The sequence below is a fragment of the Thermobia domestica genome, chromosome 2 (assembly GCF_964235325.1).
Source record: "Thermobia domestica chromosome 2, izTheDome1.hap1.1, whole genome shotgun sequence".
Lineage (NCBI taxonomy): Eukaryota > Metazoa > Arthropoda > Insecta > Zygentoma > Lepismatidae > Thermobia > Thermobia domestica.
In genome coordinates this window covers 104,065,658-104,085,674 of record NC_137455.1, presented here as the reverse complement: position 1 = coordinate 104,085,674, position 20,017 = coordinate 104,065,658, and the positions used below count along the sequence as shown (strand labels likewise).

Here is a 20,017-nt window from a genome sequence, read left to right as displayed (position 1 = left end):
GAATTATCTTCAGAAATTGTTTCTTACAGGCGCATAAAACCTCTCGAACTTGATAAGTGTAAAGAACATTTGGTATAATATTCATGGAACTCCGTTGAAAGCCGAAAATATCATGAGAATGATCAAAATTCGAACATTGAAGAACATAATTAACAGAAAAGAAATAGGATACTCAAACCATATTTTTAAACCTGCTATAAAATGTATATCCTATATTTTTACTAATTCCTTACTCCCATGAAAGTATCCTGGGGAGGATATTCTCTCTATTTTTTTCAGACTAAAATCCTTTTATCCCGTACGATTTCCCCCCCTGACACAGTACGAAAAAACAAATGTTGTTAAAATCCATACACATGACCCTTCCGGGACTCAACCCGGGGCCTTCAAGCCGATGGTCTATCGCCGCAGACCGCTCGGCTTGGTATGAAGATGTTCGTTGTATGATTGCGAATAGATCCCGACAATATAAGGAACTTTAATCCAAAATGGCCACCCAAAAATCAACTTTTTTCTTAGCCATTAGCTAATCTGGGTGTACTGTCATGAGTTTGTTACACAAACGGGGCAAGCACCACATAGTATCACACACCCTGCGGTTATGGGAACAGATTTGAACCATGGAGGTGAAGACTGGCCCCAAGCATTCTTTCGTCCGATGTGTCGTTCATTTCCCATTACTATGACACATTAAGTAGAGCTTAGTATGCAGTAACATATAAAATTTCAATCAAATACTTTCCATTACTCAATAAAATTATTTGGTTCCGAGCTTTTTTTAAAAAAAAAAAATAATTGCAACAAACCTAAATATGCTAAAATGGAAAGTAGTTTTTGGATTGTTATGGGTTAACACTGTGAAACCTAAAGGCTGGAATATATGAAATCAAAGTGTACACACATATCTATCTCTCTATTTATCTATATATCTTTCCATCTCTCTCTCTCGGGGATGATGACACCTTTACATCGAACTTTGCTTGTCGTGTAAACATTATATGAACAAAAACACCAGAGATGCAAAAAGTGCAGCCAAGTTCGCCAGTCTCAAAAAGTGTTGAGATGAGGATGGATGAGCCAAGTTCCTTGGCCACTGCATCTGAAAGGAACACTGGAACTTGGCGCGAGGTGTCTAACATATTCGAATACATTAAGATGTCTGTTCCTAGTTTCACGGCCGGGACATTTCAGTCCTAAGGCTAGTGGTGACCCCCAAATCCACCACGCTCACAAACACCATTCCTAAGGCTCGTTAACATCATTTACTTTGACACTTCGTGGAGGAATATAAGTTTTCCTTGTCTGGGTTTCGAACCACCAATCTTACTGCAGTATTCTGTATTTGTGCCTTAGCTCATTAGCAAAGTTGATATTCCTAAGGTTGATGGTGGTCCCAAACCCACCATGCCCACCACCACTATCCCTAAGGCAGGCACGTAGCCAGGATTTCGTGAAGGGGGGGGGGTCCGTGACATGAAATATTGTTGTCATCACACCAGAAGCTCGATCATTCTAAACTATTTTACTGGAACATATATTGGTTCGTTTAGCCAGGATTTCGTGGGGGGGGGGTGACGAAATTCTAAAGACCTAGGAGCTCAATTAATCGAAACTACTTTACTATCAACATATATTGGTTTGTTAGGACAATAAAATGAGGATATGTTGGTAAGTATTTTAATAACAAACTATGAAGAAATCTCAAGTAAAATAATAATAATAAGAAAAAACGTATTGAAAAAGATTTTACAATATATACGTCCTTCCTCTGTTTATTCAAATATAACTATTTTCCTTTCATTATGAACTCAACTATTATAAAAAGTACATATTCACTATTATGAAAAGTACATACTCAATAATGTCTTGTAAAATATTTTACAATATCTGCGTCCCTTTCTCTGTTGAATCAAATGTTAACAGAACTTACTTTCCACATAAGTTTTGTCTTTATTTTTCCGTCAACTACTGTCTGTTCCAAATGATAGGTTAAAGGAGTAGCAGAAATTATTTTTGAAATTACATGTTTGATACTGCAAGGATGCGATGACGAAAAATTATTATAAAAAATGTCCACGCTATTACCCAAAATCACTATCCTTTCGGAAGCTTGAAATCTCCCTCACTGGTAGCTGAGAATTCCGTAACTTTTCTAGAAATTTCAAATTCCCTGACTTTTCCAGGATATCTCGCTCACCTTGCCACCATGTATTGCAAGTAATACAAATCTCTTCATAAGAAAGAGTAACCAAAAGCTTCCTGTAGCTTCTTATTTTTAACACTGACCCTTCTTTTTCTCATTTCATTTTGTTTCATCCTTCCTTAATTTTTTTACTTCTGGTCCGGACCCCCCTTGGCTACGTGCCTGCCTAAGGTTCCTTAACATCATTTTCCTTGACACCTCGCGCCAAGTTCCAGTGTCCCTTTCAGATGCAGTGGCCAAGGAACTTGGCTCATCCATCCTCATCTCAACACTTTTTGAGACTGGCGAACTTGGCTGCACTTTTTGCATCTCTGGTGTTTTTGTTCATATTTCACTTCTTTTTGTAGTTCACCATGTCAATATCGTATATTGGAATTCTCAATTGTGGCATATTGCTGGATTTAAATTTAAAATTGTACATTTTTAAAGGAGTCATAATGTGTCACATACAACATTAGTTCCCAAGGGCTCTCCCACCGGGAATCGAACTTAAGACCTGTACAAGAAAGGCGCACATGCTAGCCACTAGAACAGCGGGGAGGATTTATTCTATCAAATATCTGTCAGAGCGTTATGCCCAAACGGGATTCCAATTCATTTACCCGAACTACAAAATCACGATCGCTAACATCTCATTTTTCATTGCCTAAATACGAAGAGTATCAACAGGGCCCAAAACCCTTGATGCTGAATCCTCGCTGCTACATTACTAGACATAGCTGGTGTTTCAATATACCTAGTTGTTCTCTACCTTTTCACATTGCGAAATTACGAGTTCATTACATGACGCGCATGTTGCGCAGTTTCATACTGCCTCGGGTTTTCCTTCCAATGATATACACCTTTCAAATGACTTGTAAACTTAATAATATTTGCTACCAACATATCCTAACTGTATATAAAGCTACATGAACTGTCATAAATTAAAGGGGTGCTTCCGGTTGACGTGGAAAGTTGAAATGGTGAAGGGGGATGAAGAATTTTCCCATGTTATTTAAATGGGTCTTTTTTTTTTTTGACATATAATCTTATGTTTTAGGAACTTGGAATTGGAATAAAAAATTGAAATTCGGTATGCTTGTACGTTTTCATTAGTATTACCTAAGTAAATCAGTAAAAATAAACAATTTCAACTTTAGAGTGGTTTTCTGGGGAACTGTAAAATCTTTCCCATGGTACATATTTATATGGGACACCTTTTACACATCAAAATTATACGGCACTTCTTGTAGGGCTACAATGATTAAATTTGACGTGATTGTAGTATTTAGAAACTAACCGACAGAAAAATTGCCAAAAGTGAATATTTTTAATTTTTAGGGAGTCTAAAGGGGAGATGAAAAATTCCCCATGCTATTTAAATAGGCCTTTTTTTGGACAAATAAACTGTATTTCAGGTACTTGAAATTGGAATACAAACGTGAAATTCGGTATGCTTCAACGTTTTCGTTAGTATTACCTAAGTAAGTCAGTAAAAATGAAAATATCCAAATTTAGAGTGGTTTTATGGGGAACAGAAAAACCTTTTCCATGTTATTTATATTGGACGTCTTCTAAACCCCGAAATGTTCAGGCACTTCCGGCATGATGAAATTTGGCACGATTGTATCCTCCCGGGACTAACCAACAGGAAAATTGCTAAAATTGAATATTTTTAATTTTTAAGGAGTCTAAAGGAAGATGAAAAAATCACCATGTTATTTAAATAGGCGTTTTCGTGGAATACAAAATCTTATCTTTTAGAGAGTTGAAATAGGAAAAGAAACTTGAAATTCGGGAATTATAAGCTTAAGAGGTGTGATGAAGTAGGACGAGCAAAGGCGAGGGTGTGGGGGCGAACCCCCGAAGGGCAAATTAAGATAATATGAAGAGCAAAAGGCACGAAATTCACTGTTGATGAAAAGTCTGATACGTAAGAGATTCTCACACTGTTCACGGATAGAGACACGAAGTATCAAGAACATTTTTACATAACAACTGTGGTAACTATAATATAACTCTGGTACCAATATATTTACGAAATCGGTTACATTTTGGATTTCTCATTTCTTCGAAAACTTTATTAATTTTAAACATTCTCACCTCTACATTATCTTACTTATCAAATTAATTTCAATATCTATTTAATAGGAATGACTGCAATAAAGGAAAAATATTCACCGAAAAAAGACAAAATATTGGCTTTCCTTGTCTGGGTTTCCAACCACGAAATTTACGGCAGTATGTACGTGTCTTAGCCCACGGTTTTAAAAGTTAACTGATTCACAGAACGTGCCTCATTAACTTGTTTAACTACTTATTACTAGCTTTCACTTATTTTACTCGCACACTGAGAAAAACTGTATGTGGCGTACGTAAAACGTTTGCTACATGTCTAAATCCTGTAGTTGTTGGACTTAACGTACAGTAAACGTATAACTGAAAAAGTATATTTGAACGTACTTTCCGTATAAGTGTTCCGAATAAACGTACTTTCCACACGAACGAAAAGACTGTATGTAGGCGGTCAGGATCTCACATACAGATGGCCGTATGTAACTTATAGCTGACGTACGTAATGTACGGATGACTGTTAGATATCAGACATCCTGCAACGACATTGTGTAACATCTAAGCGGAAAAGAGGGCAGTGAGTATGTAACATATGGATAACGTATGTTAAGTATAGCCAATACACCAGCGAGGAGGGCACCAACTCGACCACTCAACGATTGACAACATTATCACTATGCACATGATGTGTTCAATAACGGAATCATTCCCGATTTCTGATTGTAAAGACAGTTTTTTTTTTTTTTTTTGCTAATGAAAAATTTCCGTAGCAAATTCCTCAAATTTCATTTTCAAGCCGTTATAGTGTACCTTTATGGAGAGTTTCGCACCTTTATCTCATTAAGAAGTACCTAATGGCTAGTTTTTCGCACATAAAAATTCCCATAGTACATTCCTTAAATTTGGAACCTTTATTTACACAGGTCATTACAAAAGATAGGTACCATTATGCAGAGTTTCAAATCTCTATCTCATTTAGAAGCACCTAATCAATGATGAGTGAGTAAATGAACCAATTTCTGTTTGAGTAAGGACAATTTTTCGCCCATAGAAAATTCCATAGCACATTCCTTAAATTTCGGATATTTTTCATATTCAAGCCATTATAAGCTACCTTTGTGTAGACATTCACATCTTCATCTCATTGGGAAGTACCTAATGGCTACGGACAATTTTTCGTCTATAAAAAATTTCCCATAGCACATTCGTCACATTTCGCACTTTTTCCATAGTCAGGTCATTATAAGATACCTTTATGCAGAGTTTCACGACTTATCTCATTGGAAATACAAAATCAATATGATGAGCGAGTGAGTGAACCGATTTCTGCTTGACTAAGGACAGTTTTCTCCCATAAAATTTTTCCATAGCATTTCCTTAAATTTCGGACATTTTCCATACTCAAATCATTATAAGGTACCTTTATGCAGAGATTCATCCTTCTATCTCATTGGGAAGTACCTAATTAATGCTATGAATGAGTCAATCATTGAGTGAACCGATTTCTGCTTGGATACGGACAGTTTTCACCCATAAAAATTTCCTTTAATACATTACTTAAATTTCAAACCTTTTCCATACTCAAGTCATTGTAAGGTACCAATATGCAGACTTTTACGTCAATATTTCATAAACAAGTACTTAATCAATGTGACGAGTGAATGAATGAACCGATATCTGCTTGGCTAAAAATAGTTTTCACCCATAAAAAATTCCCATTACACATTCCTCACATTTAAGACTTTTTTCACACTCGAGTCATTATAAGGTACCTTTATGCACAGCTTCACGTCATTATCATTGGAAACTAACAAATCAATGTGATGAGTGACTGAATCAACCGTGCTTTGCTAAGGACAGTTTTTCGCCCATGAAAAATTTCCAATAGCACATTCCTCACATTTCGGAATTTTTTAACACTTAAGCCATTATAAGGTACAGTACCTTTATGCAGAGTTTCACGTCTCTATCTCATTGGAAAGTACCTAATCAGTTTGATGAGTGAGAAGACGAACATTTTTATGTTTGGCTAAGGACAGTTTCTCGCCCATAAAAAAAAAACCCATAGCACATTAATCACATTTCGGACTTTCTCTGTACTCTAGTCATTATAGGGTGCTTCTATGCAAAGTTTCACGTCTATACCTCATTGGGAAGTACCTAATCAATTTGATGATTGAGAGAATGAAACGATTTCTACTTGGCTAAAAACAGCTTTTCGCCAATAAAAAATTTCTTATAACACATGCCACACATTTCGGAATTTTTCTATGCTCAAGTCATTACAGGGTAACTCTATGCAAAGTTTCACGTTTCTATCTCATTGGGAAGTATCTAATCAATTTGATGAGGGAGAGAATGAACCGATTTGTGTTTGACTAAGGACAGTTTTTCGCCCATAAATAACTCCCATAGCACATTCCTCACATTTCGGACTTTTTCCATATTCAAGTCATTATAATGTACCTTTATGCAGAGTTTCACGTCTCTATCCCATTGGGAAGTACCTAATTAACTTGATAAGTGAGTGAGTGAATCGATTTCTTGCTTGGCTAAGGACAGTTTTTTACCTATAAAAACTTTCCCGTAGAACATTCCTCAAATTTCGGACTTTTTTCATATTCAAGTACTTATAAGGTACCTTTGAACAGAGTTTCACGTCTCTGTCTCATTAAAAAGTACCTAATCAATTTGATGAGTGAGTGAGTGAAACTATTTTTTTTCATGGCTAAGGACAATTTTGTGCTCATAAAAGATTTCCCATAGCACATTCCTCAGATTTCGGAATTTTTCCATACTCAAGTTATTGTAGGGTACCTTTATGCTAAGTCTCAAGTTTCTATCTCATTGGGAAGTACCTAATCAATTTGATGAGTGAGTGAGTGAAACGATTTTTTTTCTTGGCTAAGGACAGTTTTGTGCTCATAAAAGATTTCCCATAGCACATTCCTCAGATTTCAGACTTTCTCCATACTTAGGTCGTTATAGGGTACTTTTACGCAAAGTTTCAGGTTTCTATCTCATTGGGAAGTACCTAATCAATTTGATGAGTGAGTGAGTGAAACGATTTTTTTTCCTGGCTAAGGACAGTTTTTGCCTATAAAAGAATTCCCATAGCACATTCCTCACATTTCGGACTTTTTCCACACTCAGATTGTTATAGGGTATCTTTATGCGAACTTTCAAGTTTCTATCTCAGTGGGAAGTACCTAATCAATTTGATGAGTGAGTGAGTGAAACGATTTTTTTCCTGGCTAAGGAAAGGTTTTACCTATAAAAAATTTCCCATAGCACATTCCTCAGATTTCGGATTTTTTCCATACTCAGGTTGTTATTGGGTACCTTTATGCAAAGTTTCAGGTTTCTATTTCATTGGGAAGTACCTAATCAATTTGATGAGTGAGTGAGTGAAACGATTTTTTTTCCTGGCTAAGGACAGTTTTTTGCCTATAAAAAATTCCCATAGCACATTCCTCACATTTCGGACTTTTTCCATACTTAAGTTATTGTAGAGTACCTTTATGCAGAGTTTCAAGTTTCTATTTCATTGGGAAGTACCTAATCAATTTGATGAGTGAATGAGTGAAATGATTTTTTTCCTGGCTAAGGACAGTTTTTTGCCTATAAAAAATTTCCTATAGCACATTCCTAAGATTTCGGATTTTTTCCATACTCAAATCGTTATAGGGTACTTTTATACAAAGCTTCAAGTTTCCATCTCATTGGGAAGTACCTAATCAATTTGATGAGTGAGTGAGTGAAACGATTTTTTTTTGGCTAAGGACAGTTTTTTGCCTATAAAAAATTTCCCATAGCACATTCCTCAGATTTCGGACTTTTCCCATACTCAAATTGTTATAGGGTACCTTTATGCAAAGTTTCAGGTTTCTATCTCATTGGGAAGTACCTAATCAATTTGATGAGTGAGTGAGTGAAACGATTTTTTTCCTGGCTAAGGACAGCTTTTTGCCTATAAAAAATTTTCCATAGCACATTCCTCACATTTCGGACTTTTTCTATACTCAAGTTATTGTAGCGTACCTTTATGCAAAGTTTCAAGTTTCTATCTCATTGGGAAGTACCTAATCAATTTGATGAGTGAGTAAGTGAAATGATTTTTTTCCTGGCTAAGGACAGTTTTTTGCCCATAAAAAATTTCGCATAGGACATTCCTCAGATTTTGGACTTTTTCCATACTCAAATTGTTATAGGGTACCTTTATGCAAAGTTTCACGTTTCTGTCTAATTGGGAAGTACCTAATCAATTTGATGAGTGAGTCAGTGAGTCAGTGAGCCTGAAAACTGCATATTTTGGGGGTCCAGTACTCAAATATGGTTGAATGTAGGAATGTGAGATTTGGCATATGAGTACATCTGTGGGATATCTCCTTATATTCTAAATTTCATGTTTCTACCCTTAATAGAATCGTTTTTACAAAGCCTCGAAATCGGCGATTTTACCCAAAACTCTTGTTCGTGTATAATATGCTTACGGCAGTGCAGGCCAGTTTTCATTTGCTTCGCGGAACTTGGCTGCCATGCACTGCCGTGCATGTTGATTTAACATTAGTGTCTTCATCTTCGACGTACCTATGAGCAATTTACTGTATATTCGTGTATTGAAACTGGTGAAACAAATTTCAACGTTTTAGAATGAAAAAAAAAACAGGGTCGAGAAGCCTCAGACAACTAACAGCAGAGATATATTATCTTGTAAACTATTTGTCCTTGCCTTGTGAGCTTATTTGAATTTATTTTTAAGACCATTAGGCAACTTTGGCCGAATGGTTGATGATGGGAAAATTAATGGAATGAAGAAAGTGGTAGGATACTAGACAACTTTGAGAAAACACACACATTCGAAAAATGAAATGAAATGAAATGAAATCTTTGAGTTTTACGTCCCACGGTTATGCCAGTTAGGCTAAACGAGACAGTGATGATGAGTAATGAATGAAATGGTGGAATGAAGAAAGTTGGAGGAAACGGGAGAACCCCGAGAAAACCCACGCACACGGTGTTTGCCCACCACAAAGTTCACTTGGCGGGGCTGGGATCGAACCCGAGACCCCAAGCACCAGAGGTGAACGCTCTACCACTGAGCCACCGCGGTTCCCACACACACATTCAATGTTTGTCCACCACAAAGCTCACATGGCACTAACCGAGATCGAACCGACTACCACATACACCAGAGGTGAAGGCTTCACGGTGTAGCTACCGTGACATTTCTTGTCTTGTGTGCTCTAGGTAATACTTGTAACTTACAAGGGAAGAGAGGGAGATTATATATCGAAGTGGAAGATGGTTTATATACCAATGGGAAGCACTAATGACGCCTATTACAAAACTGTAATAAAAAATTTCCGAATGCATATACTATGCGAGTTATATGGATATATAGAGTGTCAAGATAATCCGTTACCACCCCTTGAAATTGCAAACGATAAGACAGATGCCAAAACTAGAAAACATGTGTTTGATTATTTTAAAAGTACAACGTATCAAAGCAAAAATTCTTGTCACAAGGCCACCTGCAGTGTACTGGGCGGGGTCCAACTCAAAAATTACAAAAGGTAATGGGGTGAAGTAGCATATCGTTCGAAACTTCTTGGGAAATGAAAGAAGACGGAACAAGTCTCAATACTCTAAAATTACCTTGTGCAAAATGGCGGCCGGTCAAACTGTCAGCAAAAACGTCATTGTAAAGTCGATGGCCACCCCCAAAAAAATCCTGAAACGGTGAGGCAGATGTCAAAACAGGAAAACATGTGTGTCATCATTTCAAAAGTACAATGATTGGAAGTAAAAATATTTGTCTCAGGGTCCTCCACAATGTCCCAGGCGGGGTCATGTTCAAATTGTTCAAATGGCAAGGGAGGTCAAGTAGCACATCGTTTAAAGCTGTTATTAAATGAAAGCAGATAGAACAAGTATGGACGCTCTACGATAATACTGTGCAAACATCATGCATTTTAGTTGTTGTTTCTGTAACCGGGTTTTAGTTTATTTTCACTTTAATTCTCGTACTCAACGGAAAGAAAGGAAATGCCCCTACTGTGAGATTCTGCTCTTAATATCTAAATAATATAAGCTATATCTATATAATAGCCCAATAATATCTAAATAAAGAAAAAAATAATAAAATAAAAGCAAATTAAGACATAAAGAAAAGAAACGACAACATTTGACATCTTTGAGTATAGAACTGACTAGTTAACATATAATGTACTTCCACGAACATAAATAAGTAGAGGTTGGGGCCATCAGAAGTAAAGACTCTTACCTCTACTTATTTACGTTTATGACTGCACAACAGTGGTACTTATGCTCGTTATCTGGTTTATCAATTATAAAATGATTCAAACGAAAGAATTCCTTGCACCAGGAAGAGTAAATACGTACAAATGTCTCAGAATGAAAACAAGTGCCGATTGCAAAATGGAAAGTGACCGTGCTCAGAAACTCGAAATGAAGATGTACATTTTGACCGGCCGCCATTTTACACAGGGTAATTTTAGTGGATCGAGACTTGTTCCGTGTTCTTTTATTTCTCAACAGCTTTATTTGACCATATTTGCCATTTGAAAATTTTGAGTAAGACCACGTATGGAACCTTGTGGAGGACCCTGGGACAAACATTTTTACTTTCAATCATTGTACTTTTGAAAAGATGACACACATCTTTTTCTTTTTTGACATCTGTCTTACCGTTTCATTTTTTTTCTTTGGAGGGTGGCCATAGACTCTACAATGACGTTTTTGCTGACAGTTTGACCGGCCGCCATTTTGCACAGGGTAATTTTAGAGAGTTGGGACTTGTTCGTCTTCTTTCATTTCCCAAGAAGTTTCGAACGATATACTACTTCACCCCCTTACCTTTTGTAATTTTTGAGTTGGATCCCGCCTGGGAATCTGCGGGTGGCCCTGGAACAACAATGTTTGCTTTGATACATTGTACTTTTATAATGATCAAAAACGTGTTTTCCAGTTTTGGCATCTGTCTCATTTGTGTCTATGTGTGTGTGTGTATGAGCGTGTGTGTGCAGTAGCGTACACAGGAATTATTTTCAGGAGGGGTCCAAACTCAATATCAGGGTATTTTATATTGAAATTCCTAAACTTGTCCCTAAAATTAAGCTAAATTTACACAAAAGTTGGAATTTCGGTGGAGGTCCGGACCCCCAGGACCCACCCCGTGCGTACGTCCCAGTGTGTGTGTGTATTTCCTTAAAATTAATATTTTATACTTTCCACTTGTGGTACTCACTTCAAATTTGGTATACGCATGTATCTTAACGAGGGACATAAAAGGGGAGAGAGATATTTTGCAATCATTTCCGGTTTGAAGCAGAAACTGTTGTCGCGAGACAAAATGTATTGTTGTCTTGTATGGACACTATATCGTGAAAATGATGCCCAACGTTTCTTTTAGAATCTTTTTCGGAGACACTGCCTCCTCAGAGCACCCCTGGCGAGATCAAAATAATACGTTTATAATACAATAACAAGAGAATATTATCAGCAGTGCCCCAGCCTAATAATTCTCCCCCCCCCCTCCGGGAACATTGCTTCCAAAAGACACACTGGTGATGCTCCATTTCCAAAGCTACATATGTTTGATTTTAAATATTTCAGTATCGTCTCGAAACTTTACACGAACATACTGCCTCCTTTCAAGACTATCTCAAAAGTTGCCGTATAAATATATATTTTCCCTCTACGTATGTAATAATGAAAATATTTCGTTCCCGCAATACGAACAGAAAGTACTTTGCTAATAAGAAGAAATGGAGATAAGAAAAAAAATACAAAACCGTTTAGTCGGGAATAGAACCCACACCTACTACTTAGAAAGTCCACACGTTACCTCTGAGCTATGCTCGTATGTTGATTCATTTTTGTTCTATTATGCTTTACATAGCTCATAACAAGGCAGATCAAGCCAATTCAACAACATGGCATCTTTGCATTCAAGATGGCGACTTCTCCAATGATTTGTTTCTTCACTGAAACTGCTCTTCATCCTTAAGAGTATAGCGAAACATGACTGTGCTACCGTGAGAATAACTTACAATTTTCGTGATTATAAACTTTTGAACCGCCATCTTGAATCGAAGATGACGACTTTTCCAACATGTCTGATTTTTCCCCTTACTTAGGCTTTAATCCACACACTTGAACGCAATTCCGTGGTTCCACCATATCTACAAGTTGTCTAGAATTAAACGCCCCCTTATAACATACTTAGCACTTTCTTACACCGAAAATGACTATTTTTTTTTCAAGGATAAGGGCGGATTCGCAAACTACGCATCAGAATAAACATCTCCTTGGAATTTCAAAGTCCAAACGCAGCCATTAAAAATTTCACATTTTTTTGATTTGCGCCGCCAAACAAAAACGAATTTTAATGCTCTTTCTTCTAGCATAATCAATGTTCCTATCTTCACTGTCTGACAAAATATGACGTTTCTATGATGTACGGAACTACTCTAAAAACCAGCATTTCGAAACGACGAAAAATTTCGACACTTCATTTACATGGAAAATGTCGCCTTTTTCATGATATCGGAATTTTCCCATTACTCACATCACATGACGAACAAGTATGCAAAATTTGGTGTTTGTATGTTTTGCGGAAGTATGCAAACAATTAAGTGTGTTTCCGACTTTAGAGGTATATAATTAAAAACACATAAACCGAGTAGTTGTCGATGACTAAACAGTATGTGGTCGAACATTAACGAAAAGTGGTCGAAGACTAAAAAAAATTACTCATTGGTGTTTCTCCAACTAATATTATATAAGTGGTATAAGTTATCTCAGTTTTGGATAAAATATAGATAAAATATACTTTTAGGAACATGTGAGCTAGTTACATCCTCGTAAGTTGTTCCACTCAGTGAACAACGATTAAGGACCATACGAAAATGAGTTAGGTGGTCGAGAACTGGCACATTTACCCTACAATGATTTTAGTTCATATTATGACACTCTGTGAGTAAGAACTGTGATCTTATATTGTTATCTTTCTTTATGTTCTCGCATTAGTTAGAAAACAAAAATTTGCGAAGGGTGGGGGAGAGTTCAGACAAAATCCGTCAAAATATATCAAAAGGTACCAGAAATTACATTTTAATTGCCATCACTGATGGTAAACAGTAACTTTACCATTAATGGTTGAAACTCTAACTTTTAATTTCAGATTCTATCTACACTGAGCGCTATATGGGATTGCCTACAGTGGATGACAATTTAGAGGGATACAATGCCAGTGATGTGACAAGACTTGTAGATAACTTCAAAAATAAGAAGTATTATCTTATTCATGGAAATGGTGATGATAACGTTCATTATCAACAGTCCATGATGCTTTCGAGGCAGCTAGAAAGAAACGATATTTTGTTTAGGCAACAGGTGAGTTACAGGTTAAGAACTCTTTCAGAGCTAAATAGAGTACAATTAGCCAGACAATGGTGAAGATCTTATTAAGTAGATACTCTAGTTCAGCGTTTCCCAACCTTTTTCAACTTGCGGCATACTACAGGTGTAACTTGAATTCTTGCGGCACACTCATATAGATATTATTATTATTATTATTATTATTATTATTATTATTATTATTATTATTATTATTATTATTATTATTATTATTATTATAATTTGAAAATATAAAATATAGTGGTATTTTTTCTCTGTGATTATTCATCTCCTCACAGAGAAGAAAGCTCGATCACTGGGTTTCCACGGTGATAAATCATTATGCATATTTTCCATTCTAATTTAAAACTTGACAACAATTGCAATGAAATACAGTACTCAGGTTTCTAAAAGTACAATTCCTTTTTCGAACACTGTATCCAACCTTTTACAAAGAAGGAAGATCACTAAATAATGAACGAACAAACAAATCTCTTACTTTTAAAAGACAAATGTAGGTAATTTGTATGCACATTTGCTTTGTCGAAAGGATTGAATCATATTTTAAAATTTCAAGTTACGAAATTGTATGCAACAATAAAGAAGCAATAATGATCATAACAATGATAACAAATACTTTTTTCAACGTTAAAAATGTACAGAAAAGTAAGTCAAGTATGAAACTTAAAATTGTAGATTCATAGTAGAGGTTCATAGTAATGTGAAATACAAATATACAATTTTCCCTATGTCTTGCAATTTGATTGCTATAGGATTAATAATTTTGTTTTAATTTCCTCGCGGCACACCAACGGCCTACTCGCGGCACACCGGTTGGAAAACACTGCTCTAGTTTCATTTAAATATAATATTCTTATTATTATGATGTTTTCCGTATAAAAAAGAATATTAGCCATTCTGTGTTTAAACAACAATAAATAAGTTTCATAAATAATATCAAAAGTCAGTCAGTCCTCAAGCTGATATTTTTGGCCAAACACCATTAAGTCTTTAGCATGTACTAGAATCACATGTAGGTTATGTATAGTCACGAAAGAAAGTATTCTTCAGTTGACAACATTTCTTTTCCTAATAACTCAACAATAAATTAACCTATTAGACTACCGACTTCGGCAAGTTGTCAAGTTATAACTGTTCTAAGGATAACAACAAAAAGATCCAAATTAATTCCTTTGTTCCCGAGTTATTGGCAAAAGAAAATTTGTCAACTGTCAAATACGTGTGTACGTAGATAGTTACTTCCGGTAAGGTATAGATCTTATTTTCATAAATAGTTTGCCATTACAAAGGGTTGATCCAGCATTTTTGTATGTATTGTAGTGAACAGAAGTTCTTGAGCAGTTTACAAATAAACTCTATTTAAATGGGCTTCACCTTTATCCAGGGTGCGAAATGATAACAGTCGAAACGAAAGGGGAGAGACAGAAATTAAATAATAATAATAATAATAATAATAATAATAATAATAATAATAATAATAATAATAATAATAATAATAATAATAATAATAATTTCTTCGTACTGGAATGTTTCGACATGGAGAGTTCACATAATTGAACATTCATAATCATAATAATTAAACTATATAGAATTAGGGATGGCATTAGGCACTAGTTCACCCATTAATAGACCTACTTGCGAAATCTACCGGTATCCGTATATATGAATTACTGTAATTAATTTTCAAGCTTTCGACGAAGGAGAATTTTCTTCCAAAAATATTAAATGCAGGCGAATTTCCTATCATTCCTCCAGAATTTCGCTCCCTGCCTTTACCTATGAATTATACAACCCACCGTAGCATACAGGCATAAAACTAACAGTTCTTTCTGAATTAGTAAAACTGGAATTCTTAATTGTGAATGCTGGAAGAAGTAAGTTAAACGTCGTGGAAAACGTTAATATTTCTTGAAGAAATTCGTCCAATCTTTGATTAGTAACATATTTGGTGTGTATGAAATTATTTCGTAGTAGCAATTAGGAAATAATAGGAGAAAAAGACTCAGAGAGCAAAGAGAAAGGTAAACGTTAATTCTTCTACTGTATAACGGCATAGCACATCTTCCTCTCCTTCTTCTTTCTTTTTCTCTCTCTCTCTCTCTCTCTCTTTCTCTCTCAATCTTTTTTCCCCTTGTCTCTTCTTGCAGATTCATCTATCTCTAATTTTCTAGAGATGGGGATATTAGTGATATTCCATAATTTATCTTTATTATTTCCTCCTCTCAGGTTGTAGTCTAAAACTATGTCCATGCACGCGTATATTCACTGTAGGAAATTTTCGCAGATATTCACTGTAATAAAAATGCCAGAAATTAAATCGTTAATATATTAATAGGACCGATTAAATCTGTAATAAGTTAAACTGTCTTCCATTTCGTATTGCAATCATGTTTAGTGAAGATTTTCCCTTTAGCGAAATACCTCCACATCATCAGTGATATTTTATATTGATTCCAAATATTTCCTTTGAGTAACTTTGCCACATCGTAGAAAAATGAAAGTAATGTCCGTGAGAACGATAATATTGTGACCGCGGTTTTTCTTGAAGTTCTCCCATTTCTTCCTACATTCTCATTTCTCCATTTACTGAAATTTTACCCTTTAACTTTCCATTAGCATTCTTTTTCCTACAGGGGATAATCGTCGGGTGTGAAATCATATATTTTATTTTAATTTGAGGAATTGGGACCGCTAGTCGCTCAGATTAACTTAAAATTAGCTACTTCCAATTTTCATGTGAAGCACGTGTTGCTGCTAAGCTCGTTAAAAGTAATTTTGAATTCAAATACCATCACCTAGATTAATAATGATCAATAACGTACATCAAACTTTCATGTACGTATCTACTTATATGTACAGTTTGCCTAGCTCTTGTGTATTACTTAATTTCATACAATTAACTTATTTTTATATAGAGCTTCTTATTAGCAACTGATACAATTTCTGTTAGCATTAGCTTAGTTAAAAGTTCTGTAATGCAATATTTGTTTTCAGAGCTATCCTGATGAAAACCATGGCCTAGGAGGTGTCACTAAACATTTATATCATTCAATGGATCAATTTTGGACTGAAGTACTACAGCTAAACAACACAACTTCATAAAATTTACCGAGGATTGCAGTTATTATAGTTTTGGTTGTCGAAAATCAACGTTTTTTTTAATATGTTCTCAAATATGTAATTTTTAAATCATATAATTTGTAAGAAAAATAGATAATAAATTATTTAATCTGTTACAATTTCAGTCTCAAAAAATTATAACATACACGTCGATTCAAAGCTAAAGAATGTTACATTTTAAAATTCTGTTTAAAAATTGTCAACACTGAGATACTACATGAAATTGCAATGGCACTGTAAAATCATCGTGAAAAAAATCGTGAATACTCAAATTTCTTTTAGAAAATTTAAACTCGTACTAGCAAGTATTTCTAGTTTCAGAACATATTTGGTCTAGGAATTAATTCGTGCGGTTGGTACGCACACATTGAAGCTGTAGTACAAACACAAAATACATAAATACCTTAAGAAAAATATTGTCCATCGCTAGCCACCACTTTCGCCCATCTGTCAGGCAATGTACGGATTCCGTGGCGAAAGAAGTCCTCATCCTTGGAAGCGATCCAGTCAGAGACCCATGTTTCAATATCTTCTGAAGAAGTAAACCGCTGTCCAATCAAATCGTTGTTCATGCAATCGAACAAGTAGTAGTCCGAAGGAGCAACGTCTGGTGAATACGGCGGGTGGGGTAAAACTTCCCATCCGACATTTTCTAAATAGTTTTGACCGGTTTTGCGACATGTGGGCGAGCGTTATCATGTTGAACAATAAGTTTATCATGTCTGTTCTCCCATTCTGGTCGTGTTCTGGCCAGAGCTTGCTTCAAACGCATTAATTGTCATCGATAACGTTCTCCATTCATAGTTTCACCCGGTTGCAGCAGCTCATAGTACACCACACCTTTCATATCCCACCATATGCACAGCATAACCTTTGCACAGTGAATATCTCGTTTTGGTTGTGAGGGACCTTGCTCACCTGGTTTCACCCAGGCCTTTTTTCGTTTAGGGTTCTCGTAATGGATCCACTTCTCATCACCCGTAATAATTCGATGCAGAAACCCCTTTCTGCTCTGTCGTTGAAGCAGCAATTCGCAAATGGTTTTTCGTCTTTCAACGTCTCTGTCTTTCAATTCATGTGGAACCCAATGTGACATCTTTTGAATCATTCCCATGGCTTTCAAGCGTTTGGAGACTGTTGTTTGATCAACGCCTAATGCTGCTGCAAGTTGTTCCTGCGTTTGACACGAATCCTGCCCCGAGCAATGCTGTAATTCTTCGTCTTGAAATTTTTTTGGCTGTCCAGCTCGCTCTTGGTCTGCCAAGCCGAAATCACCACTTCTAAACCGTGCAAACCACTTCTGACACGTTCGCTCAGCTAGAGCATGGTCACCATACACTTCCACCAAAATACGATGACTTTCAGTCGCACTTTTCTGCATGTTAAAGTAATGCAGCAGGACACCCCGCAAAAACACTTTATCAGGCACAAATTGCGCCATGTTCACTTAACTACAAACTGGTGTTGTTGACGCTTTAATCCACTGCCCTATACTACGAACGATACGCGATGACAGGGGTTTGCAACACATGTGTGGATACACGGAACTGTGGGACGCTCCGTTCGTTGCGCCATCTCTTGTCCACCCGCACGAATTAATTCCTAGACCAAATAGGTTTGAAAGCAAGCATAACAGTGTACGGTAGAGTGGGCCGAGAAAAAACTTTTTTTGGAATTTCGATTGGCCGGGTTACGGAAAAGTTTCCTTGTGTTAGTGGTAGTCTATACCGAAAATGTGAATGTTTTTGGTCATCCCCTTCCTTTGCCTCATGCGACTTGAATATTTTTTATAGTCGTGGTTATGCAACCCGCACGACACTACGAAAAACTTGCACTGCACAGCTGTAACCTTTGGTTCTTTTTCATACTGAAGCATTCTGAGGCTGAAAATAAAACGCAAGATAAAAGTGATATGTAATATTGTTTCTGTGTGGTTAAAAATTATAACCAATTAAACGAAGAAATTGCATTGATGTTTTCAAAACGCATTATGAATATACATCATGAAAAATTGTTGATAAAACTTCCCTTGTAGCTCTTAGCTCGTCTTGGCACATACACTCCGAAACTCCACAGAACCACCACGAGGAGGTGGCTGCAAATCGAGTTCCACCCGCCCACCCACTTGCTTCCGGTTTTTGGCTCATTTACATTTGATAGTCCTGCTGGGAATCCAACTTTTGCATTTTTTTTCGAGACTCTACTTTTGCCATGATAAAGTCATTTCTTCGATCCGCTCCACACACTAATGCTGACGCTTCTGTAACTACTTTTATCGTCCTCTCCACCGCTAGCGAATGGCACGGAAAACATCTAATTTCCTCAGAAGCTGTAGCCGCCGTTCTAATATTTTCTTGTATCTGGCCCGAAGGAAGTTCTCTTGTCAATGGTGGCTCGGAGATGTCGGTTGAGAACCAACCGATCATCTCATGATATTTGCGTCTAAGTTTACTTTCGGAACAACATATTCAAATAGACTTGATCTCTTTCTCTGTCGACACTTTTTTATTCTTCTCCATCCTAAACCTTGGATGTCCTGGCTCCTGTTGGCTAACAACAAGTTTTCTGGGTGTTCAAAGTAAGCGTTGAGCTAATCACAATACACAGGACTCTTGTTAATTCCTCTGGAAGAAAGGATGCAGATCGAGCGAGTAGCCACAAGTGTCGTGTCCCGTTGGTTAGAGAGAGAATGCTTTTTTATTTCAAGCTAAACTTGTGCAAATACTATGCCGACATACTGTGCAAGCCAACGAAGTGTTTCTTCGGGATTTTTGGTGCTAATATACAATCGGAGAATGCAAGACGCTGTCGTCGATCATAGGGACATGACAATTGGTCCAGGGTTTTCCTTCTGAAGGTCTGGTGGACACAAATCTTCTGAAACGGCTCGGCAAATATCCAAAAGGTACTGCTGGTGGTTACTCAAATCTTTTAACACCATCTTGTCAGGTCAGGCCGACGCCGAAAAACACAGGCTGCTGGACTGTGTATAAAATTACAATGTTTCCGAATTCTTATTTAAAAAATGCTTTACGTATTATTATTAAAGTCGTGTACGATGTTGTAGGTAAATATATATTTTCTATTATTGCACAGCCGATTTCAAAATTACTTGGTATCAGGTTACTTGATTAAAATTTCTTTATAATATCAACGGGTCTGAAAGAAATTGCTGCAATGTAAGGTTGACAACATATT

The 20,017-nt window shown here is 36.4% G+C and overlaps 1 protein-coding gene across 1 annotated transcript in view; it reads left to right on the top strand.

Annotated features, from left to right (window-relative positions):
- The window catches only part of LOC145679705 (venom dipeptidyl peptidase 4), a 76,265-nt gene extending 59,452 nt beyond the window's left edge, over window positions 1–16,813 (top strand). Inside the window, exons 15-16 of the mRNA XM_081750274.1 lie at window positions 13,464–13,675; window positions 16,694–16,813. Of these exons, the coding sequence (XP_081606400.1) occupies window positions 13,464–13,675; window positions 16,694–16,801 (320 nt within the window). The 3' untranslated portion in view covers window positions 16,802–16,813. The remainder of the gene's footprint in view (window positions 1–13,463; window positions 13,676–16,693) is intronic.
- The last annotated feature ends 3,204 nt before the right edge of the window (window positions 16,814–20,017 follow it).